This window comes from Cucurbita pepo, chromosome LG11 (assembly GCF_002806865.2).
Source record: "Cucurbita pepo subsp. pepo cultivar mu-cu-16 chromosome LG11, ASM280686v2, whole genome shotgun sequence".
In the NCBI taxonomy this organism is placed as follows: Eukaryota; Viridiplantae; Streptophyta; class Magnoliopsida; order Cucurbitales; family Cucurbitaceae; genus Cucurbita; species Cucurbita pepo.
The window spans coordinates 1,427,583-1,443,529 of NC_036648.1; the positions used below are offsets into that span (position 1 = coordinate 1,427,583).

The 15,947-nt window shown below is 35.9% G+C and overlaps 4 protein-coding genes across 5 annotated transcripts; 2 read left to right on the top strand and 2 right to left on the bottom strand.

Moving 5' to 3' along the window:
• Positions 1 to 3,210: 3,210 nt before the first annotated feature.
• Positions 3,211 to 4,451, top strand: LOC111805810 (proline-rich receptor-like protein kinase PERK2). The gene has a single exon (XM_023691045.1). It carries the CDS (start codon positions 3,621 to 3,623, stop codon positions 4,212 to 4,214), a length of 594 nt encoding a protein of 197 aa, XP_023546813.1. The 5' UTR covers positions 3,211 to 3,620; the 3' UTR covers positions 4,215 to 4,451.
• Positions 4,452 to 5,102: 651 nt separating this feature from the next.
• On the bottom strand, positions 5,103 to 8,386 carry LOC111805811 (DNA-directed RNA polymerase I subunit RPA12-like). Its single transcript, XM_023691046.1, has 6 exons — positions 8,226 to 8,386; positions 7,537 to 7,683; positions 6,047 to 6,087; positions 5,644 to 5,703; positions 5,498 to 5,554; positions 5,103 to 5,395 (listed from the first exon to the last, which is right to left on the bottom strand). Exons 2-6 carry the CDS (start codon positions 7,652 to 7,654, stop codon positions 5,321 to 5,323), a joined length of 351 nt encoding a protein of 116 aa, XP_023546814.1. The 5' UTR covers positions 7,655 to 7,683; positions 8,226 to 8,386; the 3' UTR covers positions 5,103 to 5,320.
• A 2,455-nt stretch (positions 8,387 to 10,841) lies between these two features.
• Positions 10,842 to 13,465, top strand: LOC111805213 (rac-like GTP-binding protein RHO1). Its single transcript, XM_023690157.1, has 7 exons — positions 10,842 to 11,314; positions 11,829 to 11,916; positions 12,015 to 12,124; positions 12,233 to 12,296; positions 12,721 to 12,785; positions 12,874 to 12,939; positions 13,030 to 13,465. The coding sequence occupies exons 1-7, from the start codon at positions 11,216 to 11,218 to the stop codon at positions 13,129 to 13,131; spliced, it is 594 nt and encodes a 197-aa protein (XP_023545925.1). The 5' UTR covers positions 10,842 to 11,215; the 3' UTR covers positions 13,132 to 13,465.
• A 149-nt stretch (positions 13,466 to 13,614) lies between these two features.
• On the bottom strand, positions 13,615 to 15,780 carry LOC111805212 (serine/threonine-protein kinase PRP4 homolog). Of its 2 annotated transcripts, none has more exons than XM_023690156.1 (3): positions 15,539 to 15,780; positions 14,494 to 14,836; positions 13,615 to 14,390 (listed from the first exon to the last, which is right to left on the bottom strand). In XM_023690156.1, the coding sequence occupies exons 1-3, from the start codon at positions 15,620 to 15,622 to the stop codon at positions 13,813 to 13,815; spliced, it is 1,005 nt and encodes a 334-aa protein (XP_023545924.1). In that variant the 5' UTR covers positions 15,623 to 15,780; the 3' UTR covers positions 13,615 to 13,812. The 2 variants fall into 2 exon arrangements, with proteins under 2 accessions (XP_023545924.1, XP_023545923.1); XM_023690155.1 differs by having other exon boundaries at positions 14,482 to 14,836.
• Positions 15,781 to 15,947: the final 167 nt, after the last annotated feature.

Consider the following 15,947-nt stretch of genomic DNA (forward strand, 5'->3'; position numbering starts at 1 on the left):
AAAAAAAAAAAAATCCTTTCTTTCTTGTTTAGTTGACTCTCGGTCTTTATAAGGGGTATTAAAGTCATATTCTATACTCGGATTTGAATTTCGAAGAAAAAGAGCCTATTGCAGTGTACGTACGTACTTAAAATTGAAACCCCAATTGAACGTTTGAAGCATGCATGTGAAAAAACTGATACTTTTCGACACTATTGTGCGAAATGTTCAAATTCAATGGTTTTGACATGTATGATTGGCAACCAGCACCTAAAAATTGTTCCACTCTCGACCAATTTTCGTTCGACTGACATAAAGGTTCCATTGTCGGCTTTCTATTTGCATTTTATGACCGTTTCAAAAAGGAGTGTCAAACAAAAAAATGATGAAAGTTCCTAGATCTTGCAAAATAAGAGTCGTGCCCGATTACATGATATGTATATTTTTTTTACCATACAGGGGCTAAATATTCAAAATCGTCCCTAATCATTTATGTATTTTTCAAATTCATCCTTAATATTTAAAAAAATTCAATTCTACCCTTAATTTAAAACAATAAATTGGTATTTGTATTAATAAAGCATTTAAATCTTTAAAAATATGAATTAATTTATTAATTTAAGGGTGGTTTTTACCCCAATTTAATACATAAATGTTAAATTTGAGAATTTTAAAACATTAATAATAAAGTCCCTATATGATTAAAATTAAAGAAGTATAGATATCATAAAAGAAAATTAAAAAAAAAAAACTAAAGAATTAATAAATTAGTAATTAAATAATTAAACAAATGATATAATGTCTTTTTCCCTACCACAATCAAACCATGTTAGGACACGTGGACGATAGTTTATATATTTTGACATTTACTATGGGTGATCTTATTTTAAATAATTAAAAATATCTTCATTATTTTTTAAATAAATTAATCTGATAAAAGTATGGGTAGTTTATGGTGCACATTGATCATAAACGTTGACGACACGTCGTGTGGTGGACGCTCAAATTACGATTTTGTCCGAATCTGCAATCTTCTTGCCGACAAGTAGAATGGACGAGATTAATAATTTGTGACTATAATATAAATAATGATATTTGTTGGGCCACACAGTTATTAACGAAAAATATGTCCTTTTCTTTTAACGTTTTTTTTTTTAATCTAAAAAAGGTTAAATATGTAATTTTATAACTTCTGGTGGTTGTTTTATTTTTCCATCCATTTTTTTTTTATTTTTAATTTATCCCCTTTCTAATTGACCTCTTATATTAATTAATGGATGGGTTTGAATATTAGTTTTTTATTTTGTATTTTTTTTTAATTTTATAATGAGTGAAATTATGTAAATGCCCTTGAGTTCACTTTTTGTACCTATTTTTCTTTATTTAATTCCCAATTTTCTTTTTAACTTTTTTTTTCCAAACTCATAATTTATGCTTTATTTATTTTTATAACTTTTATTTTTATTATTACTATAGCTTAAAAAAATGTTGTCACGTCATAATTACTATATTTCTCTTATTCTAGTCATGTAGATCCGATTTTAGTCCGTTAAAAAAAAATGTGTCAAGTCTATGTGGTCAGACTCCTTCATTTATAGTGTTGTCTGCCCCTTTTTCATTGTCTATGTATGCTCGGAATAATGTGGTTCTAGAAAACCTAGCTCGAAAAACCGTTACTCAACAATAAGGACTATATTAAAAAAATGCATTTCTTCCCCGTCCATCAATATAAATTATTGTTGTTTAATTTATATATATTTTTTGAAAAAAATAAGTTGAGAAAAATGATAATTAATAAAAATGGATTGAATTTAAAAATTAAGACAATAATAATAATAATAATAATAATAATAAAGACAATTAAGATTATCCCTTTTGGATAATAAGGAATTTAATTGTGGGACAGAGGGGGAAAAATAAAAATAAAAAATAAAAAATAAAGAAAAATAAAAAGCATTGGAAAATAAGAAAAAGAAAATAAAAAGCAGAAGTAATAGTGTCTGCCACGTGTGAGTGACGGAGTGGTCACCATCTGCTTCAACCACTTTGAGTTGGAATTTTGGAAGTATGCTCCCATTTTTAAAGGTTCCATTATTAGCAATTATTTGCTTTATGGGCTACATTACAAATGCATAGTGGGCCTGGGCCCACTCCACTTTCAGCCCAACAAAGTCACACTCCAAAGTTGGTGATCTTCTTTAGGGAGCGCGTGACTTCACGTGTCCATAAACAAATATATGTGTAATAATAAAATAAAAAAAGAGAAATAGAAACTAATAATTGAAACCATGGGCGGATGGGACCCACCGCCCTTGCATATGCTAATAAACTTTACATTCCTACGTGGAACCCGTCCCGCTCCTCTCGAGTACTCGAGAAATTATTTAAAAGCTTACATGTCAATGCTCGTGTAGTGAAATTGTACAACAAGGATCGTAGGTTCGTAGGCTTATCGATGCGTATTGAATCACATTCAACGACGTGACGGGCATTATTTATAGCATCCTTCATGCATAAGAAAAGTGATGTAAGTAGGTTCAATTGAATAATATATTACCTTTTCTTTTTTTTCTTACCTATTATAAAATGTTGTAACTTTAAGACTCTAATTAGCAAAGTTTCAAAACTTTTAAATTTACTAATTTATCCGTTTTTTTTATTATATTAAAAAAATCTTTCCATTTTATTCATTAAAAGAAGATTCTCATAGATTAGGTCAAAACTCAAGGCTCTTGATCTAAAAATTTATATTTTATGGCGTGTAAATCTGTTAATTTTAAAAATGGTAAAATTAAAAAGGGTAAATTTATAATTTTAAAATTACTGAGTTGGATAAAAAAATTGAAATTAGGTTTTACTTTTAGGTAAATTTTTTATGTAAAATAGGAAAAAGAACTTGTAAAATGACCAAAAAGGACACAGAAAAGGAGAAGGATAGTTTTTTTTTTAAAGGTTAATTTGGAGAATGTAAATATTAAAATAAATATAAAAGAAAACTAATTTAAAGGAAATATATGGGTCCCACAATGTCGTAGAAAATACCTATGCAAAAAAAAAATTGAGAAACCGAGGATGATGAAGATGAGATCAACGGTCAGATTGGGTCCAACGGCTATAATCAACGGCAATAATCAAACGGACGGTAACCGACCTAGACGGTGGCTCTGCAAATCCTGTCGTTAATTCCCCATTTTCCAATGCTAAATAAAAATATCTCCAAATTAACATAATTAAAAAAAAAGTAGCCGTTGCCTTCCAAGAAACATCAAAGCTCTATAAAGAGATGAATCCGAAGCAAAAAACCCATTAAATCTTCTCTAACAAAGACTCCCTTAAATCCTCTGTAAATGGGTTGCTGAAAATCCCATAATATCCATTCAAATATATGTTTTTTTGACTTTTTCGATTCTGGGTTGTGTTTTTTTTATGTTTTACAAGAAATCCCAGTTTTTGTTTGTTCAAATCCATACGAAATTCTTCACAAAATTCAATCTTTTTGCGACTTTGTTGTAAATTTCAGAAGTTTTAATTTCAATTGGGACTCTGTTTTTTTGTTTTTTCTGTGTAACTGTAGCTTGTTGATCTTGTGTGTTTGATAGAGTTTTGAATTTTTCAGGTTCAGATCTTTGTGAAGTGTAGCAATGGAGGCAGTTTTGATTCCATTTTCTGCTGAGAGATCTCGCAGTTTAAAGTCCTGTAATTTCTCTCCAGCCACCGTCCACGACGGTCTTCTCAACGTCCCTCCGCCGGCCGTCCCAAATTATAGTCACCGCCACCACCAGCAACCGCCTCTTCTCCCTCTGCCCCGCCGTCCGTTTCCCCCTACGGCAGTCGGGGCCCCGCCGTCGTGCCGCCCAAAGGGTACGAAATCCAGAGATCAATCTCTTACCCCAAAGAAATCAAAACCAATTAAACGAAGTAGAGGGCCTCCGGCGTTGAAATCGACGGCGGAGTTTATGATCGTTGATTCCACGAATCGACTGGGGCCGGAGCCGAGCCACGTACCTAAAGATTTATGGAGAGTTTTAGGATTACGGTCGTCGGCGCCACCGAGAGAAGGTGGCCGGAGTTTTGAGACAGAATTTTCGGGGTCAGGGTTCGGCGTTTCGCCGCCACCGAGTAGCGTTCCGCTTCCGAAATTTAATCTCAGGCGGGAGGTGAGTTGTAATGTGGAGGCCGCCGGAGTGGATGCCGGAGCAACCGACAACCTCAGGCGATTATTGCGCCTCCGATGAAGAATTGTAGTATAATTAGTGGTTTAGTTTTAACTTTCCGGCTAATTTTTGTTCCTGTTTTTGTAAGGGTTTGATGATCACCTCCTTGGTTTTTATGAAAATGGAGGTGCACAAACCAAGTCCTGGAATCTCCGCCTGCATTTTTTGGTCTAAGGAGATTGCTTTATGTTTATCATAGCAATTAGGGTTCGTGTAAGTCCAATAAAGAAGGTAGTACATTAGTTTGCTTTATGTTTACATATATATTTTATATTTTGTTAATTAGCTAATACGAGACTCTAACAATTATTTTCTTAACTCGACTCTGAAACACTCGAATAAATAACCTCCCTTTGATTGTGAGGCTCTTTAACTCCTTTTGGAGCCTTCAAACCAAATAACAACTCACATTAATTCGACACCCTCAAAAAGCCCAACTCCTTTAGAACACTTGAACAACTCCCCTTGTATGAACATCTCGTTGAAATCCATCCACAAAGATGCGGGAAGGAAGGGATTTGTGATCAAGAAGGTCCAAGCAACGAGGACTTTTATCGAAGGGTTGAAGGAAGTTGAGCAAACTCAAAGGATAATAATCACTTGCAGGGCATTCAGGTAGCCCTCAAACAAGTATACCCTTTGAGCCTCCGAACAAGTATACCCTTTGAGCCTCCGAACAAGTATACCCTTTGAGCCTTCGAACAAGTATATACCCTTTGAGCCTTTGAACAAGTATATACCCTTTGAGCCTTCGAACAAGTATATTATACCCTTTGAGCCCTCGAACAAGTAGACCTTCAAAGCTTTGAGTTTTCTCAACTTCCTCAAATACTTAATGTCGATTCATAAAAAACTTAAACTTATCAGGGTAAATTTAGCATCGACCAACGCAAAAAAGAAAANCCCAAAAAAAAAAAAAAAAAAGATTAAGCATACTTGGTAAACAGAAAACTAAAAATAAAATTATACTTCATCTAGAGCGAGATCGTCGTAATGAACAAAATTCGCCACGTTTAAGCTTTTGGAATGCGTTAAGAGCTATCCTAACTCAAGGACTTTGCTGCTCCCTAAAGAATAAAAGACGAACTATGGTGAAACATACATATTTTATAATGTTATGTGGAGGATCAATTCTCTCTGGTCTGATGATGGCACTTGGTGCACGTATAAAAGGTGGTCTGCCCTTCATCAGCCGATCTCATCTGCATTTTTATTGAAACCACACTCAAACTTGGGACTCTTTCTAATGGGAATAAAAGAGAAAGCCTAAAGGGCGTGGGCTTATGAGTTGGTATGAAAAGTACCTGTCTGCTCTCAAACCAAGCTTCATCATTCCCACATTTCTCACATCTCCTCCTTTCCTGTCAAACATGGCAGCTTCATATTAGTGCCTACTACTTACACGTTTCAAGCAGAATACTTATACCATACACTTCTTTTCTCCTACTACCTTTGATAGCTGCATTTTCTCTTCATCAATCAATGAAATTCCCAACTGCTTTCTAATTTCCTGCAAATCGTTCACACGAAGATTTCAAAAACTACATCATTTCTTGGATGTCTGGCAATCAAATAGAAGGGGTCTTATCAAGATCATATGAACTTTTGCTTATACTAAAAATTTTCACCGCTAGAGGATATCGACCCAATATGAATTTTGGGGGTTAGGTAGGCTTATTGATTTGCCGAGCGTAGAGAATCATCATATAGGTAAATTCATCCAGAAACAATCTTAGCAAATTTTCGAGTATCCTAGAGTTCAAAAGCATAGGAATGACATGTTGCTGGGATGTCTTAGAGCTAGAAATAGAACAAGCATGGGGATGATAATGTTTATGCTTCAAAAGGCATACCTCAGCAGTAACTGTGTAACTTATTTCTCTGCCGACGATCTCTGAAATAAGCCCACAACACGCAGGTTAGAGATATTTACTAAAAGAGTGCATGAAATATTTAAGGAAAAGCTTCTCAACTGCATTTGCACAACTTCGATGCCTCAAATCATGAAAAGAAAGATTGGGACTCCAATACTTTCAATTTCAATATGCAAAGATGATAAGATGCATAGTTCTTTCAACAAAACGATTAAAAATAAAGCAAAGCCCACAAATTCTAAAATGATTTGATATATATATCCTTCAGAAAACCAATTTCAAGATGCATAGAATAATATTCAGGGAAATCATGATGGCACTTGGGCCTTTGCATAAGACTAACCAGCCTGAGAATTGTAATGAGTTCTATAATTTTCAGTCTCTGGTTAGCTGTTAGTACTTAGTACTTGGTTCCACAGACATTGTTATAGCTATCTCACTTTCTTCATGTAATTGTGGTCAAGAAATCATTGATTTCATTTGAAAGAACTCTCAGATAACTCAGGTAATTGTAATTACAATTTCTTCATGTAATTGTAAGCTAGCTCAGGTATGAGAAGGCAGAGGTTCCATCTGCCAAATCTAAAGAAACATTTTTCACACGCAGCCTTCATTGTTATTAGTCTATTACTACATTTGGTTTGAAATCAAACCAAAATTTCGAAGGTCCATCTGATAGTTTGAAGAACAAGCTTTCAAAATCATGATCAATTCAGCCTATTCATTCACCTACACCAGTCAGCTTCCTTATGAATTTGAGGGATCCAATTGTCAGAACCCCAGCAGTCTACCACACTAAGTTTTTCTGAGAGGACCACACAATCTTCCACGGTCTGTGTTGGAATTCTATCACTACAGCCGAATAACATATGCCGCAGGCTTTTATTTAGCATAAAGTTCCAAGGGCTATTTCTAGTCTTAGTCAAGGCCAAGCTACGGGTCCAGATGGTTTTTCCATAGTTCTTCACGAAAACTTGGGATATTCTCTCTCTCGAGCATGATACCATGTCAACAATCTAGGCTTCTCGAAGAAAGGAATTCTTGGTGTGAATATAACCGAGACTTATAACCTTTATGGCAAAGGAGAACGAAGCCAAGGAGGTGTAAGACAATAGGACCCATAATCCTCCTTAACTATCGGCCCTTATAAAATTCTTGATAAACGTTTGTGAGCGGAATAAAAATTATACTACCAAAATCATCTTAAATTTAAGTTGATAGATTAAAGAAAAACCAACCTGCACAACTCAGTTCTAGTAAAAAGATTAAAAAGGAAAATAGAAACTTGAGAAAGAAAATGAAAAAATAAATCATGTTTTTCACATTTTTAGCTACATAAACATGAAGAAAAAATGAACTAGACTACAAATTAAGAACTCATTCATATAAGTAATGTGTGTTCGAATGTTTAAATTACCCAAAATGAAAAACTAAAAGTGAATAAGATTAACTCCGATGTGTATGTTCACCTTTTGCACTTCGTCTAGACTTGCACAAAGGACACTCGACATATTTCGTTGAGCTGAATGACAACATGGTTCCACACAAGTTGCAAAACAAGAAGTCATGTCCACGAGAATAAGCCATAAATGGCCTTGCTGCTTCCCCAAGCGCTTCTGACAAACAGTGTTCATAAAAAAAATAGTTAGAACAATTATAAGAAGTTCAATTACAACAAATAAGAGACCAAAACAAGGCTAAAACTCCAAACGAAAAAGAATATAAAAAGAAAAATTGCAGCTGAAACCACAAGGGGGGTCCTCATAAGAATTAGTAAGCACAATTTAATCAAGCCCAAGAAAGAGCTTCCCCAGATTTATTGTCGAAAAGGGGCGAGCTACCAGTGGAAGAAAACGGTGGATAGCCAAAGATAGCTGAGCTGGGCGGACATATGGATAAACAATCGACCTTAAAGTAAAACTTGCTAAAGCAGAACGAAAACAATATGGTTTTGGAAGCTTAAACCCTCCGGAAATTGCACTGGAAATTGGTTCCGTTGGGTTCGCCCATTCATCTCTGGGACCTAACCGAATGTGTGGAGACCTACCGAACCGCGCGAAAATACGAACCATACTCCCAGACTCCCAATCAAAATAATCGCAACCAATTTCAGTCGACATTGATAGAAGAGAAACAACGAAGATGGTTAACTATTTACCTAGAGACGACTTGTCGGGACGGGATTTAGAGAACAGCTACAGCGATCGGCGGCGGAGGCAGCGGCAGCGGCGGTGAGTGACGATCCGGCCAGAAAAAACGATGGGTCTGAAAATCAGAGTCCCCGGGAAGAGAAGGCGCCGAGTAGGGTTTAGCATTCGTTTTCTTTTTTATTTTATTTTATTTTTTCTTCATAAAACAGAATTTTACGTTATTTTCGAAAATGCCATTATTGGGCCGGGCCTATTGGAACCACTTGCACTTGATTATTTCCCTTCGTATTTCTATAAAATATTTTTCCAATATATTTAATTATTTTTTAATTAAACATAATTAATTATAATAATTACGTTTATTTGTGTTTGGCTGTACATGGAGAACAAAAATTCCCCAAACTATTTAAAGAGCGAATCTATATACTCAAAATAAAAACAAATAAATAAATAAATACAACAAAAAAATAAAAATAATATTTATTGGCACGTGGGGAGGATCCCGAATTCCGAAGCGCCGTTTGTGAGTCACGTGAGTGGTTCCGCGCAATCAGCGCGATTCAATTTGCTGACTCATTCCCTTTCCTTTTGTCCTTTTCTGTATTTTCACACATGATACCTTATTTTCCTTATCCTTTACCATAAAATAATATTCAATTACAGTTTTAATTTCCATTAAAATTTTGTCTTTATTGGGAGAATATTTAAATATCTATTTTGCCTTTCGTGTATTAATATATACATATTTTACTTTCAACTTTAATAATTGATTATTAATACTACATTTTTAAATAAAAATTATTTTATGAATTATGATATCACAATCCGTCTCCGGTGGCCAACATCTCTGATATCATTTGTAACAGATAAATATCACCATTAGCAGATATTGTTCATTTTTGTTCGTTACATTTCGTCATCAGTGTCACGATTTTAAAACATGTTTGGTAGGGAGATGTTTTTACATTCTTATAAAGAATAATTCGTTTCCTTCTCAAATCCACGTGCGATCTCACATTTTAATGATAGATGTATGAGTTTAGTAACATTTTGGTCCATGATGTCAATTTTCCATTACTGATCTCTCGTGAAAGCTGATGTGTCAAATATTAAAATATTGTGTAAAAACTCAAATTAATAAACCGAGAGGATAAAAAGTTTTTTTTTTTTTTTTTTTTTTTTTTATATTCAACACTAATTAAAAATACTTTGTTGTTTATTTTAATATTCATTGTTTTTAGAACATATTATAATAAATAAATTGAAGACTACTATGCTTTGCATATTATTATTTTTTATATATTTTTTAAAATTGATTAATAATTTAAGAAATAGAGAAAATTCAACCAAACAAATTATTTATAAGCGGGTTTAACTTTAAGATAGTTTTAATTATTGAGGGGAAGAATTAATGTTTTTTTATTTTTATTTTTGGTATGAAAAATGTTAATAATTGGTTTTCGAATGGATTTAAAAAATAAAATATTTATTTATATCAAGAAACGCACGTCCATTCTACCACCTTATGCTGGCCACGTTCCATTCATTTTTCAATAATGATAATAATTAAATAAAAATAAGTAAACATAATTATAATAATAATTTTAAAATTTTAAAATAAAATCATAAAATAACAAATAAGTGACTACGATGGAATTAACAATATTAAACCTTTCTTAATCATCGTATTTTTAAAATTGCTATATTTTATTTTATTAATATAAAATATTTATGTTAGTCACTAAAATCATAAATTTGTTAGTTATTATGATACGTACTTTTATTATATAAACTGTAATGTCCCATGTTAGTTAGGAAGTTAAGTTAGGGAGGAGAACAACCCACCATTTATAAGAGTGTTTTTATTTTATTAATATAAAATATTTATGTTGGTCATTAAAATCATAAATTTGTTAATTATTTTAATCCGTACGACTGTAATGTTCCACATTAGTTGGAGAGGAAAACAACCCACCATTTATAAGGGTGTTGAAACCTTCTCCTAGAAAACGAGTTTTAAAGTCTTGAAGGGAAGCCCGAAAGGGCTCTGGGCCTGGGTTGTTACAAATGGTATCAGAGTCAGACACCCGACGATGTGTCAGCCTTCTCACTGTTCCCCAAAGGTAGGTAGACACGAGACGGTGTGCTAGTAAGAACGCTGGCCCCAAAGAGGTGGATTTGAGGGTGGTCCCACGTCGATTGGAGGAAGGAAGAGTGCTAGCGAGGACGCTGGGCCCCGAATGGAGGTGGATTGTGATGTCTCACGTGTTGGTTGGGGAGGAGAACAAAACACCAAGGGCGTGGATACCTTCCCCATTCAAGTGGAATGGGAGAATTCCCACTAGCACTAGTAGGCTAGTCGGGCTACGAGCGATGTGGGATATAGACATTAGTACAACAGGGGGCTCGATCAAAAATCCATATGTGGGCCGGGGTAGAGAGTCGAGCTGCTATTTTCCTCCCCGAATTTTGTTTAAAATTAATTATTATAAGAATTTAAAAAGTAAAATAAAAAATTAATATTTAAAGATTTATTTTTAGGAATCATATTATTTTTGTGAGTGGAGTAAATAATAAAAAGAAAATTATATAATTAAGAGAGAGAGAGAGAGAGAGAGAGAAAGTGGGTTATTTGTGGTAGAGGGGAAGGGATTGGTGGCAGAAGGTGGGGAAGGCGGGCGAGCGCTTCAACCGCATTTCATTTCTTTCAAAATAACCCCATTTTCCTCCCATCTTTCTCTCTTTCTCTCTGCTCCTGCAATTTGGGATCTCTCCACTCTGCATTCCCCATTTTCCTCCCTTTTCAAGAATTCAGATCCTCCACTCTCTTTGATTCCTCTCTATCTTCAATATCCTCGATGGATTACTGTTGATTTTCTGATTTTCTCTTTCTTTTTGCTGGCCCTGATGAACGATCGATTCTGAGGGAGGAGAGAAAGGGAACGCCCACTTCGAACGAGGCATTGTAGTTTTCGTGTTTCGGATCTGGTGCTTCGAGATGAGTGCGTCCAGGTTTATAAAGTGCGTAACGGTTGGTGATGGTGCCGTGGGTAAAACCTGTATGTTGATTTCGTATACGAGCAACACTTTCCCCACGGTGAGTTTCTTTGTTTCTTTCTTTTCGTTTGTTATGTTTTCCTGCAATTTTGAGGTCTGGAGTGTGTTTTGATTTTCGATAACATCATTCTTATTCCTCGCTTGCTTGTTGTTAGAAAGTTTTATTGGATCTTGTGGAAGAACCACGGGAAGAAGGAAATAATAATGGTTTTCTACTTTGTAGGATATTTAAGAAGGAAATGTTCTTGATTATTCCTTTAGCCAAGCCTATTTCGTTGCCTTTTTTAGTTTTTCATGGCATGATTTCAATGGGAGCAAAAAGAAGGATTAAATTTCCGGATTTCTTTTTTTCGAAGACTGTTGTTTCGTGTATATTATTGTTTTAAAGCATTTAAGCGAGCTTGGATGATGATGATACATTATATTACTCGAATAATTCGTATCTGAAAATTGTTTGGTGTGTTTTAAGCCTTGATTGGAGCTTGTGGGGTTGAATTTCTGTCCGAAATGCGCGTTTTTGGATAACAATGCACCCGTTAACGCTTAATTTGCAGGACTACGTGCCTACCGTTTTTGACAATTTCAGTGCCAATGTGGTGGTTGATGGGAACACGGTCAACCTAGGATTATGGGATACTGCTGGTAACCACATGATGAGAGTTCTAATTTCTCCGCCCAATAGCCTATTAGATCATTTTATTTAATGTTTAGAAGGGATTTGAAGTTACTCTTTTGAACAGGTCAAGAGGATTACAATAGATTAAGACCACTGAGCTATCGAGGTGCTGATGTTTTTATTCTTGCTTTCTCTCTCATAAGCAAGGCCAGCTATGAAAATGTTGCCAAGAAGGTAGCAAGCTGTAGATGAAATCGATTATTATGCTAGCTAGCTCGATATTAACTGTTTATATGCTAAAATTATACCTTTGCCGATGACCCTTTTTACATTTTCACACAGTGGATTCCTGAATTGAGACATTATGCACCTGGTGTTCCAATAGTTCTTGTTGGAACTAAACTTGGTAAGAATTATTTATTCGTTTTGAAGTCAGCTTTAGTAGAGTGATGCATCAGGTAGAGTAGTGGGTTAGTTCTGACTTTCAAGATAGTTAGTTGATCCTGATCCTCAACACCACCCTTTGTAAGTTAGCGAGAGCGTTTCCTTCACATTGCATGCCATTCCCTAGTTGAAGCAAGTTGAAAAGCCAGCCCGAGATGTGTGCATCCATCCATCCACAAGTTCTTCGTGTTGAAAGAATTTTTTTTCTCAAGAGTCGTATCCATCCATCCATCCAATATGAGAATAACTGAGTTAAAACATCACTACTTTCTCTAAGAGATCATAGGTTCAAATTCTCCACCTTCCTTATGTGCGATGTAAGTATCATCATTGTCATCACATAAGTGTATAATCTTGCAATTCACCTCACTGCGTTTCGTTCTTAGATCTTCGGGATGACAAGCAGTTCTTTGTAGACCACCCTGGTGCGGTGCCCATTACCACTGTTCAGGTAAATAAATACCTTCATAGCTACATTCATTAGCACATGTACGAAGGCGATTTTTGGTTGAATATGCTGTGTTATTTACTGACTGTAGGGAGAGGAGTTGACAAAAACTATCGGAGCCCCAGCATACATTGAGTGCAGTTCAAAAACCCAGCAGGCATGATGATGATAGATACCCATCTGTTTTTGGTTTGGGTATGAGTGCACACTTAATTGAAGGATTATGTTGGATGGTTTGTTGTTGCAGAATGTGAAAGCAGTGTTCGATGCAGCCATTAAAGTGGTGCTCCAGCCGCCAAAGTCCAAGAAGAAGAAGAAGAAGTCGCAGAGTGTCTGTTCGGTGTTATGATCGCGGAAGGAATATGCTTTTGCTCGTGCCGAAGGAACGACAACTTCATATGTACTCGCCTTTTTCTCAGCATATCTTTAATCCCATGTCATCCCAAGGATACGGCCCCAAGCTGACATTCCAAGATGCAAATAGAACAGTGATGGATGATGTTTGTTTCTTATTTTGCAATCTGTTTGTTAGCGATGACCACCAACATTGCTAACCCCCCAATTTCTCTGTTTGAATTTGTTCATGTATTAATGAGATACCTAAAAGAACTGCTCCCTGGGCATGAACATGAACATGGTTTAGTACTCCTAACATTATATTGTCTATTTCCATTCCTTTGAAAGCTCGTGTCAAACATAAATTGAATCTTCAACCTTTCCCAATAAATTTACAACCAATGTTCTCAAAATGCGATAAAATTATAGTTTTGAACTTTCAAGAATTGATGGATCGCTATGTTCTTGGCATAAACAAATGGATATGAACAAAATCTTTAAGGCAAAAGCTGCTATATATAGAATCAACACTAAGAATTTACACTTGCATCACCATCCCCAAAGCATGCCTGTTCATTGTCTCACAGGAGAGAACAAAATTGAATGTCAATTATATTTGATTCTAAAACAATTATAACGCCAAGACTATTGTTCCTACTGGCTGTACACATCTCTGCGAGTAAAGAATTCAAAATCAATATGGGATCGTGTAAGGCAATGAATAAACATCGGCATCGGCAAGATATTGTCCTCTCGGCCACAGACTGGAACTTCTACAGCTGGGGACAGAACTGAAGGCTTCATTGGTCTTTGTACTTCGTCCATCTTGCTTTTCGGTTCGGAAGAGCCATTCTTCATCATCCATTTGTTGCTCCAACTGAAGTGGAGGTGGTACCCACTTCTCAAACAAGGCCTCATAAGCAGATTCGACAGGGCTTCTGGTGCGTGGTAATGACATAACATTACCTAGTGAGCTAATTTCCTTGACAGCATGCGGAGAAGGGTCTTTGATCTTAGGTTTAGAAGAAGTGCGATCCTTGACAGCATGCGGAGGAGGGTCTTTGATCTTAGGTTTAGAAGATGTGCAATCCTTGACAGCAAGGGCCGTTTCAGAATTAGCAAAGCAAGTTGATCGCCGAACTGAGCTGTTTTCATCACTCTTTTGATCACGAGAACAATCACGACCAGATACAGAACACATCTGTTCACTGCCAGCTGATGAATTCTCTTGCTGGCTTAGTGAAGAAGCCAGTTTGATCCGAATTACTTTTCCTGTTTGAAATCAATAACATATTAGCGTTTGTTCATGTGGCCAAGAGAATTTATTTCATAAGTGAGACTATTATCTATAAAGAGAACACACCAGGTTTACAACCTTCATCAGGCTGTAATGAATCATCCCTTTTCCTCTTTTGGTTGATCTGAGTTCCATCAGACAAGTAGCCAGGACTGTGAGGCCATACTGGTTGTCCATGCTCTTCAGTGAGACCACTCTTTTCTAATTGTTCTGCTTCAACCTTGGTTCCCTCTAGACGATCCTTGACCTCTTTTACGCATGCCTTCTGTTTCTGATCATTCAAGTCGCGGCTACGAGAAGATTTTTCCTTACTTTCCTTACGTTCTTTGCTTTTGTGTTTCCTGTCCTTGCTCTTTTCTTTCTTGTGCTTACTTTTCTCTTTCTTGCTATCAGTCTTGTGCTGTCGTCTTTCAGATTGGAGCTATAACGCACCAGAATAACCATTTAAAACAGAGTAGACGACGCAAGCACCAAACATGTCAACCATGCCTTACTAATAAAATGCAACCCTTCAAAAGGGTAGATATTCCTGTAGTAAAGGAGTATTTCATCTGGACACAGATAATCATAAATTCGAAGTAGCAAATACGTACATTCAAATCGTGTATTAAAATGGCTAAGGATATCGGGTCAAAGAAGGTCTGTGCGAAAAATTCCCAAATAAGGGTTCATGTTAATTAGCTTACGGGAAACCCTAAATATCTTCCTTTTAAAATTGTAGAGAACAATCCATTTGAAAGCAAAAGGAACGGAGTTTAAGGGCACTTAGAAAACCATGACGAGATCCAAAGGCCGAACATCCATACAAGATCTAAGAACGAGTTGTACGACATGCAACTATCAGAACCCCAAACCACCATCTACACACTCTGAACTCCAAATAATCCAAAATCAGAATCCAATTATTAGGGTACAAAAAATCTCGCACATCGTAACAAGAGAACCCAAATCCATTCTTCCCCCATCGTCGCAAAAATTAGAGGAAAAAAAAAGCCGTTCCTGATTATAGATATACCCCTATCCAAATAGTTACAATTCCAAGAAGATTTCGCAATCAATTGGAATCAGAACACAATTGAATTCAGCATACATTATCAAAACCAACCAAATAGCTCAAACAAACCTTAATCGATTCGATCAAGGCCGCCTCGGTCCTAGCCACCTTCCTCACGTAACCAGGAGGTGGGTAAGGAAAACAACGAGACATCTGTGTCTATTATGGGGAGGGTTCGGCGAAGATTTGAAAGAAAAAGGAGAATCGCAGTTCAGATTTGAGAAAAACAGAAGAGACGGTATAGCGATGAAAACCCTAGCGGAGAATGAAGAAGACTTCTTTGGAGCGGCAAATTGGAAAACCTAAATGACTCTAACGCGGCTTCGAAAATGGGGGAGGCACTTTATTTATAGAGCCGATCTACCGCCTTTCGACTGTAAATACCTATTTTACCCTTCCCGTTCTTCTTCCGGAAATTTGTAGCTTTTTTACGCCTTTTATCATGTTTTTAACTTTTAATTGATAATAATGGAATTTT

Bases quoted from the DNA above. Each gene is read 5' to 3' on its own strand.
- LOC111805810 (XM_023691045.1), top strand. From the start codon at position 3,621: ATGGAGGCAGTTTTGATTCCATTTTCTGCTGAGAGATCTCGCAGTTTA.
- LOC111805811 (XM_023691046.1), bottom strand. From the start codon at position 7,654: ATGGCTTATTCTCGTGGACATGACTTCTTGTTTTGCAACTTGTGTGGA. The intron at 6,088-7,536 runs GTGAACATACAC...GGCTTATTTCAG, and splicing joins GTCTAGACGAAGTGCAAAAG to AGATCGTCGGCAGAGAAATA. The intron at 5,555-5,643 runs GTAGTAGGAGAA...CATGTTTGACAG, and splicing joins AGAAAATGCAGCTATCAAAG to GAAAGGAGGAGATGTGAGAA.
- LOC111805213 (XM_023690157.1), top strand. From the start codon at position 11,216: ATGAGTGCGTCCAGGTTTATAAAGTGCGTAACGGTTGGTGATGGTGCC. The intron at 12,297-12,720 runs GTAAGAATTATT...TTTCGTTCTTAG, and splicing joins TCTTGTTGGAACTAAACTTG to ATCTTCGGGATGACAAGCAG. The intron at 12,786-12,873 runs GTAAATAAATAC...TACTGACTGTAG, and splicing joins TGCCCATTACCACTGTTCAG to GGAGAGGAGTTGACAAAAAC.
- LOC111805212 (XM_023690155.1), bottom strand. From the start codon at position 15,622: ATGTCTCGTTGTTTTCCTTACCCACCTCCTGGTTACGTGAGGAAGGTG. The intron at 14,837-15,538 runs GTTTGTTTGAGC...GGTGCGTTATAG, and splicing joins CCTTGATCGAATCGATTAAG to CTCCAATCTGAAAGACGACA. The intron at 14,391-14,481 runs GTGTGTTCTCTT...GATTTCAAACAG, and splicing joins TGATGAAGGTTGTAAACCTG to GAAAAGTAATTCGGATCAAA.